At 53.9% G+C, this 12,015-nt stretch overlaps 1 protein-coding gene across 1 annotated transcript in view; it reads right to left on the bottom strand.

The window, feature by feature from the left end:
- The window catches only part of DTX1 (deltex E3 ubiquitin ligase 1), a 41,513-nt gene that overhangs the window by 18,047 nt on the left and 11,451 nt on the right, over positions 1–12,015 (bottom strand). Inside the window, exon 3 of the mRNA XM_045366014.2 lies at positions 2,165–2,852. Coding sequence (XP_045221949.1) covers positions 2,165–2,852 — 688 coding nt within the window. The remainder of the gene's footprint in view (positions 1–2,164; positions 2,853–12,015) is intronic.

Genomic DNA, 12,015 nt, shown 5'->3' with positions numbered 1-12,015 from the left:
TCCAACCCCTCTTTCTGTAAGGCAGCCAGAGCCCAGCTGCTGTCTTTATAGGGCCATAACTGATACTTCAGCCCCCTGAGATCTCCCTGAGATCTCGGTGAGTCTATCTGCAGTTTTGGACAAGGCTTCCCCAAGGGGTCTTCTTTGACCCCCTCAAGTCTCCTCTCTGTTGGCACTGGGCCTGCCCTAGGCTGAAGTCACACGGGACACAACTCTGTGTGTCCCCATGGCACTCTCCTCCGAGAGGAATGACCAGGAGGTAAAGGGGAAGGGAAGGGTGAGGCAGGCAGGTGGTAGTGGCTGGCTGTGATGCGTCCCTGGAAAATTACAGCTTCCCTGCCCTCCATGCCAACCCTCCTCCTGGAGAGCAAAAGAAGTCTGAACAGCCATGCCTGAACTACTGCCAGTGTAAATGCTGTGTTCAGGTACACAGCGTTTTCACACGGTGGGAAGATCTTCTCCCATTTGACAGATGACCAAACTGAGGCTCAAGGAAGGAGAGGGACTCGTCCCAGGTCTCCCAGTTCAGAAGTGGCCAAGAGGGGGACTGGGCGTGGTGGCTCATGCCTGTAATCCTAGCAATTTGGGAGGCCAAAGTTGGTGGATCACATGAGGTCAGGAGTTCAATACATGCCTGGGAAACATGGTGAAGCCCTGTATCCACTAACACTCACACATACACACACACACAGAGTAGCCAGGAATGGTGGCGTGCACCTGTAGTCCCCGCTACTCAGAAGACTGAGTCAGGAGAATCGATGAACCCTGGAGGCAGAGGTTGCAGTGAGCAGAGATTATGCCACTGCACTCCAGCCTGGGCAACAGAGTGAAACTGTATCTCAAAAAAAAAAAAAAAAAAAGTGGCCAAGAGGGCATTTGAACCCAGGAAGTCAGACTCCCAAAGGGACAAAGGGTGAATAGGGCCACCTAGTTCAGGGTCCTGACCCTTCCTTTTCCCAGGCCTTGTTTGCCCATAATAAAAGCGGTGACTTGGATGCGGTGACCCCAAAGATCACATCCAGATCTGAGCTTTGGTGATCTCGGGCCATCATTATCAATTCCCCAGGCCATGCCATGGTGACTGAAGCACAGTTGGTTTTGGGTGCCCTCTCTTCCTCTTGTGGCTCACAGTCCACATCCCCCTCGTCTTTCCCAAGTTCAAGGTCTTTGATTTTTCCTCTCATTGCCACCCCTCAAGACTTGGTTCTTTGCTCAGATGGAATGAATCTGGGGTCCAGGGTGGGCACCCAACAGCAGCTCACTGGGTCCCTATCCTGGGGCCTGGGACACCTTAACCCAATAATTTGCAAACTTGATACAAGCTGGGTGCCCGTCCTTAATAAAATCATGCTGGGAAAGCCAGTTCATAAAAGTGTTTCCAAAAAGGGCTGCTCTCGTTAAAACAAGAGCACAGAGGCAGACTCTTGTTTGCCTGGCTTTCCCCCACCCCCACGATTCCAGGTCACCCCAGGAGTCCCTGGAGCCCAGTGTGCAAACCATAGTATTAACCCAGAGTAATTGTGGTATTTCAGGTGCAGCCTATGGGGAAATACTTTGGACAAGCAGCTGATGCTTGCTCGAGCCACCATGTGAGGTGGGCATGGACTGGGACAAGGACAGGCGGACTCTGAAGCCCTCTAAAAATCCTAAGACAACACAGCACAGACTTTGGAATCGGACAGGTCTGGACTCCAAGGTCTACCCTTCCCCGGTGACCCTGAGAAGGCACCATAGCTCTGCCAGCCTCGGCTCCCCCATCTGGAATATGCACATGGTAGAACCGTTTGGCAGAATAAACGAGGTGATACATATAACGAATTTAGCAAATAATAAACATGGAACACGCACCATTGATGATGTTGCTATTATGGCCCCAGCACTTGTGAATTATCTGATCTTGGGGGAGTTAGTTCCTGTCTGTGAACTGGAGGTGATGACGGTACCTACCTCATAGGGTCCTTATGCATGGAGATAGATGCGTGGGAACATGTAAAGGTGCTTAGTTGATGCTTGGCACAAATGAACATTTAGTGGATGCTGGATATTACTTACCGTCATTATTATTATTGTAATCTTTGCTCCTGCCCTAGTGGCCAACCACTCCCAGGCTTCGTCCTTGCCTGCGGACGACACAGAGGTCCCCTCCCCCTGGGCCCCGTCTTACCCCGGCGGGATGGAGGCGCGCGCGCTCACGCTGGTGGTGCGCTGGGGCCCGGGCCGGTTGAGGTTGTTCTGCCCCGGGGTGGGCGCGCCGCCGGGGGCGCTCGGGCTCCGTGGGGGCGCCCCGGGAGGCGGCGCGGGCTCGGCGGGGCCGGTGACGGGCGCTGCCCAGAGCGCGGCGCCTGCGAAGGTGGCGCTGGGTCGCACGGCGAGCGCACCTGGAGGCCCTCCAGGGGGCGGCGGCGGCGGCAGCGGCAGCGGGGGCGCGGGGGGCGCCTTGCGGCGCTGCGAGGCCAGGATGGCGTTGGAGGCGGCGCGCGTGCTGTTGACCAGCAGGCACTGCTGGCAGGAGCAGGGCTGGCCCGAGCTGGCGCCCACGGGCCACGACTGCGACTTAGGGATGGAGCCCACGGTGAGCGGGTAGGCGAGGTCCAGGCGGCGGCGCAGGCGGCGGCGCCGGCGCGTCTGGCGGTTCATCTGCGACATGCTGTTGAAGTAGATGAGGTAGCAGAAGCCCAGCGACGAGAGGTCGAGCCACGGGTGCTGCTTCTCGTAGGCGTTCTGGATGGTAATGCAGATGTCCATGTCGTAGGCCGTCCATGCACCGCCGTCGTTCTCCCACTCCCACACGATGCCCTTGCCCGGCGCCGACGACGGGTCGTAGAAGTTGCGCCGCACGGGCCGCATGGTGCCTGTACTCGAAATGAGGAGGGGGCGTCAGCACAGCGGGCGGGCTTGGCTCGGTCAGGGGTGGGGACGCCGAGCGCTGGTCTGCGCAGCTGGAAGGGCGGGCCACAGCAAGGCAGGGGTGGGTGGCACAGGCCTCCAACGGGTCCATCCAGAGTTGGGGAGAGGGTCAATACATGCATGGAGAGGAAGGAGGTCAAGGCCCAGGCATGAGGTTCAGTACAGGCTGGAGGGTCAGGACAGGCGGGACCCAGGGTGAGGGGGGCCGGGGCTAAGGGTTCAGCACATAGCACTGGGGCGAGAGGTGGGCAGGAGCGCGTGGTCAATAGATTAGGGACAGGGGTGGGAAAGCCACCAAATGGGGTGGGGGTGCCAAGATAGCTTGAGGTAGGAAACCAGCAAGGTGTGGAGGGCTCCCCCACCCTCCATCTCTCCAGGGCCAAGACAGACACTGAAGTGGGGGTTTATCACAGGCCCTGGATGGTGCGAGGGAGGGCAAAGGGGGCTTGGGGGTTCTTCAGACCACAGTAAGATAAGGTGGAGCAGGCATAGACAGAGACCAAGGCTATGCACAGAGGCCCCATCCAGTCCTCTCCTTCCTTATAGTTCGCTCACTCATTCAATGATTCATTCACCAATCTGTTCATGCCTTCGTTCATTAATTCAAGCACTAGTTCATTTAGTCATTCAACAATTCTTGCATTAGTTCATTCATTTATCCACGCCCTAGTTCACATATTCATATATTCCTTTATTCAATGATTCATTCATTCAATGATTCTTTTGTTAGGTCATTCATTCCTGCCTGCAGTCATCCTTTTTTATTTTATTTTATTTTATTTTTTTAGAGACGAGAGTCTCCCTATGTTGCCCAGGCTAAGTCTTGAACTCTTGGGCTCAAGCGATCCTCCCGCCTTGGCCTCTCAAAGTGCTGGGATGACAGGTGTGAGCCACCGTGCCCGGCCCCACTTTTTTTTTTTTTTCAGACAGAGTATTGCTCTGTCACCCAGGCTGGAACACAGTGGCACAATCTAGGCTCAATGCAATCTCCACCTCCCAGGTTCAAGCGATTCTTCTGCCTCAGCCTCCTGAGTAGCTGGGACTACAGGCATGCGCCACCTTGCTGGGCTAATTTTTGTATTTTTAGTAGAGATGGGGTTTTGCCATGTTGGCCAGGCTGGTCTCGAACTCCTGACCTCAGGTGATCCACCCACCTTGGCCTTGCAAAGTGCTGGGATTACAGGTGTGAGCCACTGCCCCTAGGCCCTTTATGCTTTTTTTTTTTAATTGATACCTTTATGTATTCTCCATCTTCAGCCCACTCCCGTATTCAAGCATTCAGACATTCCTTCATTTACCACCATCCTCTTTAAAACTGTGCACCCCCACATACTTTCCCCTCTCTCCTTCCCCGCTCCATTTTCTCCGTCAGATATACTTCACATTCTACCCATTTATGTTGGTTTCTGTCCATCTCCCCCTCGCTAGCATGTAATAGCCACAAGGTCAGGATTTTGTTTTATTTACTGCTGTATCCCCAGCCCCTGCACACAGCAGGTGCTCCAGCGATATTTGTTGAATGAATGAATGAATTCGTTAGGTCACAAATGGATGCATTTTTTAAAAAATTCATTCACACTTTGTGCTCATCCCTGCATTGGTCCATTCCTTCATTTGCTTATTTGTTATTTTCATTCATCTGTTTGTTTCATTTGTTACTTCCTTCAACAAACACCTGCTGACTGCCAGGTGGGCCCCCTGTCATAAAGGAGGGCACTGAGGCTTTACTCCCAACCACAGCTTCGTGTTTGCCAAAGCTCTGCGTGCTCCCCTGAGAGCAAGGCTCCACAGGAAACTCCGGGCTAACCAGAGATAACCTAAGGTCCAGGCTGCAGGACTTCTCAGAGCCTTTAGCCTGCTGTGTGTCTTGGGGCTGATGAAGTGAGTCTTTTGCTGGGTTCATTTGGCACACCTGCAGAAACACTGCACACTCGACTGCTCCTCAACTGCGGGCAAGTCCCTTCAACCTCCCCAGGCCTCAGTGGCCCCATCTCAAAAAGAGGGGTGATCATCCATGACCCACCCCTTCCCTCTCACACAGGGTTTAGGGGAGGAGTGAGTGAGAACAGCCGCAGAGGGTCTGGATGGGACGCCAGGGCTGGGAGACAGACAGACCTCACTTCGAGTCCTGACTTTCTGACTTTCCAGCTCTGTGACTGTGCATAGGCAACTCAACATCTTTGGGCCCCAGTTTTCTCATCTTGAAAATGGGCACAAGCAGACATGCAATAAAAGACTGCTGCATTGCCAGCTATCGCAACAGTGGCTTGTGGGGTTGCTAAGAGGATCCATTGAGATAAATACTGTGTCTACTCTGATGATTCCAAAATCTGCCATCTTCAGCCCCATCTTCTCCCCTGGGAGCCAGGTTCATGACCCTTCCCTGGAGAGGTCTAACAGACACCTTGAACTCAGCTCTGCTCTCCCCTGCCCCGAACCTGCTCCTCCCGAAGTCTTCACATCACAATTCCTGGCAGCTCCCGCCCTTCCGGATGCTCTTCCTTGGACCCCCAAACCTTGGTCTCATCCTTGACTTCCTACCTCATATCCCACCTCCAATCTGCCCGTAAATCCAGTCATCTCCACCTTCAAACACACACACATCTGACCACTGCTCCCCACTGCACTCACACCACCCAGTCCACGCCATGTTCTCTCTCCTGCCTGGACCATTGCAGTAGACTCATGACTGGCCTCTGATACTACCCTTACCTCTGTAATCCATTTCCCACACCGCAGCCAGGGGGATCCTGCTCAATGCAAGTCAGATCACATCCTTCCTCTCCTCAAGATCCTCCCGGGCTTCTGCTCACTTGGAGTAAAAGCCAAAGTCCTTGCCATGACCTACAACGAAACCCCACATTGTGGGGTCCTGTCCTCCTCTGACATTGCCTACCTCCCCCTGTCACTCACTCCATTCCAGCCACCCTGGCCTCCTTGCTGCTCCTCAAATACACCAGGCACTGTCCAGCCTCAGGGCCTTCTCACTGGCTGGAATATGACCTCACCATTCCCATATGTTCTCATCGTTTCCTCCCTTTTTTCTTACAGGTGTGTGTTCAAACATCTAAAACATCTAAAAATGCAGCCCTCCTATTGCTGTCCTCTGAGCTTGCTTTATTTTCCTCCCTGGCACTTGGCATTACCTGAATATATACATATATATATGGAGAGAGAGAGAGAGTCTTGCTCTGTCACCCAGTCTGGAGTGCAGTGGCGTGATCTCGGCTCACTGCAACCTCCACCTCCCAGGTTCAAATGATTCTCCTGCCTCAGACTCCCGAGTAGCTGGGATTACAGGTATGTCTCACTCAGCTAATTTTTTTGCATTTTTAGTAAAGATGGGGTTTCACCATGTTGGCCAGGCTGGTCTCGAACTCCTGACCTCAGGTGATCCAGTTGCCTCAGCCTCCCAAAGTGCTGGGATTACAGGTGTGAGCCACTGAGCCAGGCAAGATGTATTAATCTACATGCATTCTTTACACTGCATATCCTCACTCTAGGCTGTCAGCCGCGAAGTCAGGGATCTTGTCTGCTTTGCTCACTCTTGTACTCCCAGCACCTGGCACAGTCCTTGCACACAGTAGGCCCTCAATACCTAGAAGGCGTTTCCATTGTTAATTGGCATCTTCCTTGGGTGCTTGGCCCAGGGATCTGCAATCGGATAGGGGAACTCAGACTGTTCCGCAGTGGTGTGTCCCTACTCAGGGCTGAAAGAGCTTGTCCTCTGCCCTCTCCTCTGTTAGACTCACAAGGGCTACAGACTAGCCGTGTGCCCTGCCAACTGGACAGGCCCCGACAGCTGGAGAAATCGAGGCATGGAGCTATGGCTGTTGATATGAGAGGGGCGGGGTTGAAGAGGTGGAGAGGTTGGACTGGCAGCCCAGCCCCAGGAAATAAGGTCCCTGGGGCCTATCATGTTCCAGCCAATCAGACAAAAACTTCCCCTGCACCTCTGGGGCAGCCTCACTCTGATGCCTGATTTATCATTTTAATTGAGTGTGTGCAGATTGATTTCTTCCCTGGTGATGGGGCTTCCTCCACAGCAGGCCCGGGAGGGGACGCGTTAGAGAGAAAACCCTGGTCCTGCTCCCACCTGCTCTTGTGTGCTGGTCTTCCCCTCTCAGGGTCTCGGTTTCCCCACCTGCAAACTGAGGGGTTGTGATGACTGATCTTCAAGGCTGATGTGCATGAAGTACCACCATGGAGCTCCTGGTGAGGGGAAGGCAGTGTATGACCTGAAAAATGTGCAGGATAGGAAGGGAAGCAATGGGAACCCGCCTTATTTAACTTCCCCTGTGTGCCAAGTCCTGAGCTCGGCAGGGGAGGGGCCAGGATAGGAGGTGCAGAGTGAAGTGATTCAAACAACTCAGGAGTCTCTCAGGTCGAGCCAGGTGCGGTGGCTCACTCCTGTAATCCCAACACTTTGGGAAGCTGAGGCAGGTGGGTCATCTGAGGTCAGGAATTCGAGACCAGTCTGGCCCACATGGTGAAACTCCCCATCTCTACAAAAAACTACAAACATTAGCCAGGCGTGGTGGTACATGCCTGTAATCCCAGTTACTCAGGAGGCTGAGGCATGAGAATCGCTTGAACCTGGGAGGCAGAGGTTGCAGTGAGCCGAGACTGCGCTATTGCACTCCAGCCTGGGCAGCAAAGCGAGACTCTGTCTCGAAAAAAAAAAAAAAAAAAATCTCTCAGGTCTTGTGCAAAAACTGGCTGGCACCACACATAGCCTCAGTGCCCTTATCTATAAAATGGGGGTATTAATATCTACCCCAAAGAATTACTGGGGGAACAAAATTAGATAATGCATAGGCAAAGATGCTTAGCAGAACACTTAGCATTTAGTAAGCACTCAATGAATATAGCTACAATGGCGGATATTACGTACGTTACCCACACTCATCCTCCCCCAGCCCTTGTTCACTTGGCGAACTCCTATTTACCCAACAAAGCCCTCCATGTGCTCATCTCCTCCAACACGGGCTTCTCTGTTCTGTTGCTATAGTTGGCAAACGCAGCAATCTTTTATTGCATGTCTGTCCTCACACTGTCATTATTTGTTTTTGTTCTTAGTCATTCTCATTGGTAGATGATTTTTGGGAGGACAAGGACTACTAGGTCAAATACACAACTATGTTTCGAGCACCAGGCACAAAGGCTGGTACAAAGAAGGCATCTGCAACCGAGACGGGCAACCTACTTGGCACTTGGAGGAGTGGGAAAGAGGAAACTTTGGGCTTGATGGAGAGGGAGTGGCGATTGGAGACCAAGCAGCCCCCAGGGTGGAGGCCAAGCATCGAGGGGTCCCTGGGGAGGACCCTCAGGCCGGGAGGAGGATTCTCAACGTCAACATTGGCCAGCTCTGCAGCAAAGGACTCTGGGAGCTCGTCAGGGCCAGCTAGCCCAGGCCTCCCTCTCTCCAGGGCTCTATTTACCAGGTATCGATTTTCCTGCCTGTTTACTGGTAGTTATTAAAGGCTGTGTCCCTGGAGTCCTTTTGAAACAAGATTGGAACCTGGAGAGCGGGAGTAATTAGGGCAGCTGCTGTCCTCCCCGCTGGGCCCTGCACCCTGCAGTGTCCGCCGCTGCCCGCCTGCCCATCCGTCCGCCTCTCTGGCCCAGGCTGGCCGCGGACCAGGCCGAGGGGGTGGGCAGCTGGTTCCCTGGTGACCTGCCTGGGCTTCGATCTCAAGATTTCCAAGGGAGCAGTGGTGGAAATGTTCCTTCTCCTCCGCAGTGGCCGTGGCCTAGATTTTCAGCCAGAACAATGGGTCTAAGAAGGGGCTGGAGTTTCTTCAGCCTGGGAGAGAGGCTGGGCCTCAGGCTGGTGGCCGGAGCAGAACACACCCCACTCTGGGCTTCAGGGCACCCTGCTGTGCGGGCCACAGGGCCTGGGTCCCCCAGGCAGTTAGGGGCCTATGACAAACACAAGCTCCTTGCCTCGGCCTGTTTTTGTGTCTCTGCCTTTGTTGTCTTCCCCTTCCCTCCGTAGTTGCTTAAAAATGTTTGGCAGAAAAATTCCAGGCTTCTTCCAGCTGCACTGGAGAAAGGGGCTTCGGTCAGTGTCAGCTGGAGCACTGCACAAGCCGGGCCCCCGAGACTGGGTGTGGGGGCGGCCATAGCCACAGCAGCCAGTGACTGCTTCATGCCTGGGGCAGAGACAGGGTGACAGCGGGATGGAGAGAGACAGAGAGAGACACACATGATCCAAGAGACTGTCAGAGACAGGCCAAGGCCAACATGGGAAACTGAAGCAGATACAAAGAGAGCTGGAGTCAGAGACAGAACTAGCTTGAGAGATGAAAAGAAAGGGAAGCTGGAAACCTAGAGGCTGAGACCATCACGGAGAATCAGGGAAACGAAGGCTAGCATTTATTGAGCACCTACTGTATGGCACATGCTGCGCGCAGCAATCTCCTTGTACTCACTCATTTCATCCTCACACCATTGCTTCCAGGGAGGGACCAGGACTATTTCCATTTTACAGATGAGGAAACTGAGGCCCAGAGAGAGGCGAACTCTTGGGAGGGTGAGAGCAGAGGGCTGGGAATAATGCCACACTCGTGGAGTAAAGGCAGGCCCAGGTTGGACTGGTTCCAAGGGATTCAGCCTCACCAAGTGGTAGCACAGCCTAGGATACTTTCAGCGATGGAGAGCTCACTACTTCAGCTTTACCTTCCGTTGTTTAGCCATGTGAGGTTTTTGCCCTAGAGCATGGTCCCGATCTAGAGCTGCCTAGAGCTGCCTAGAGGTGGGTATGTGGCTGCCTCAGCCCCCACGTCTTAGCCTTAAGAAGCAGCTGACTCTGGAGAAGGGGGAGGGTTCTGAGCCCCTGAACCTTCCTCCTGCCGGTCCTTCAGCTTCTAAATGGTTCCTCTCTGGGCTGGGCCAGCTTCAAGGCCCAGCAGGGAACCCCTCCCTTTGGGGTTGGCTTCCCGGAGGGAAATGATCTCAGTTTGGGGGCACCCAGACCTTGACGGGAAGGGGGCACGTGGGAGGCAGTCATGGGACATCCTGTCGGGCTGGGGGAGTCCCACCACAGGCTGAGGCCTGTGACCGGGGGTTGGGCCGTGGCTGGGCCCCAGTGAGAGACTTCACTGAATCCTTCACCAACCCAGAAGTCATAATACTAACAGCCATCCACACTGAAAGAGCACGCTTTTCTGCCCCAGGCTGTGTTTAGCTCATTTAAGCTAAAGGGTGTGTTTAGCACCCCTAGGAGGCGGGGGTGTTGTTGGCCCATTTTAGAGGCGAGAAAACAGAGGCATGGAGCAGTTAGGAGCGCACCGGATGCCATCTGTGAGCGGTCCAGCCGAAGCCCACACAAGGCCACCGCCTCGCTTCATTTGCTGTTCCCTCTGACTTAGTCTCATGAGCATATGTTCTGGGGAAGGAAACTGAGGCACAGTGGTTGCACGGTAAGTAAGTGACATGGCTGAGGTTCCAACCCCAGATTGCTACTTGACCTTCTGGAATAGCCCTTTAGCTGGCATCTGCATGGCTGCTCATCTCTCTTCCACAACAAGGACAACAGTGGCACCCAGCACCTTACCGAATGCTCCGCAGTGCCAGCAACTGTGCTAGGGGCTCACGCATGTCATCTCCCAGTCCTCACAGCAGCCCCAGGGGTGTGTGTTAATATTAGCCCCATCGAGCAGATGGGGAGACTGAGGCTCCCTGAGAAGACATGGAAGTCTGGCTGGGGGCACTGGCTGGGCTGGGATTCGAGCCGCAGCCTGTGGATCCAGGTTGCCTCGCTGGCTCCTGCCTCAAGATCGATAACCCTGCAGTGTTCTGTTTCCCTCCAAACTCTCCTCTGGGACTCATCAGGCTAAGCTGTGGCCCATTAGTGGTTTCCTCGTGGTTGAAGCCAGCCCAGGTTCTCCAGGGTCTGCTGGAAGCCAGGCCAGGGTGGTGGGGAGATGAGGGGAGGAGAAGGGGTCTGCAGCGCTGCCTAAGGAAGGCGGAGGGGCTGCGTGGCACTCGGAGAGGCTGCCACCTTGGAAGCTGCTGGTAGGCGGAGGCGGGCACTCATATGCCATGGGCTTTCTGGTCACCTGGTTTCCCACACACCCAGCAGGGGATTCACATCCCCAGCAAAGAAGGAAGTGGAGGGGGAGGGGACAGAGGGCTGGACAGTCCTCCACCGCCTGAGCCCTCCAAACTGCTCCTTTCTCATCTGTGAAACGGCATAATTGTAATAATAATACAATAATAATAATAATAATAATAAACACTCCCAGAGGGCCTGCTATGTGCCAGGCGCTATTCTAAATGCTTCATGTAGGTCAACTCTTCAGCCACAAAATGACTGGGGCAGGTTGTTGTGATAATAATGATAATAAACATATGATAATAATGATAACTATTACTATCACTGTCTTGTACAAACACTGAGTGAGGCACAGAGAGGTGAAGCAATTTGCCTGAAGTCCAAAGTCACATAGCTACTAGGCTACTAAGTGAAGACTGAATCTAGCCAGGATTTGAACTTCCCCCACTTCCACTCTTGGCCCTTTGGCCCATGTCACCAGAGTGCTAGCCTGCACTGTTGCAGGGGCCTCCTCTCCCCGTGTCCCAGTGTCCACCCTTTGCAATGTGCAGTGCATTCTCACATGGCAGCCAGAGGGATTTTTCACAGCCTCAAGGCTGTGTCACTCCTCTGCTCAACAGCTATCAATAGCTCCCTAGTGCCCTTAGGAATCAGTCTAAGCTCCTTAGTGTAGCCTCTGAAGCCCATCACAAGCTGTCTGCACAGCCTCACTCTCTAGCCACACCAAAATCCCAGCTATTCTTTGAACACCCCATGTGTGTGGTTATGCCTCTGTATTTGCATATGCTGTTCCATCTGTCTGGAGTGTCCTGCCCGCCCCACCCTATTGGCCTCCCTGCTGAGTTCTTTCTCAATCTTCTGGCTCAGCACAAGCACTCTGTCTTCTTGGAATCTTCTCTGCCATCCTTAGGGCAAACCACTCGCTCCTTGGGGCCGCCAAAGCACCTTGCACCCGCAATGCTCCCATCAAAGCACATAGCTCACTAGGTGCGGAGGTGTCTGTGTTCCTTCCAGCCTGGCAGCCTCTCCAAGGCTGGGCTGGTTTACAG

This window comes from Macaca fascicularis, chromosome 11 (genome assembly GCF_037993035.2).
Source record: "Macaca fascicularis isolate 582-1 chromosome 11, T2T-MFA8v1.1".
Taxonomy (NCBI): domain Eukaryota; kingdom Metazoa; phylum Chordata; class Mammalia; order Primates; family Cercopithecidae; genus Macaca; species Macaca fascicularis.
This window is presented reverse-complemented; position numbering and strand designations above follow the sequence as displayed.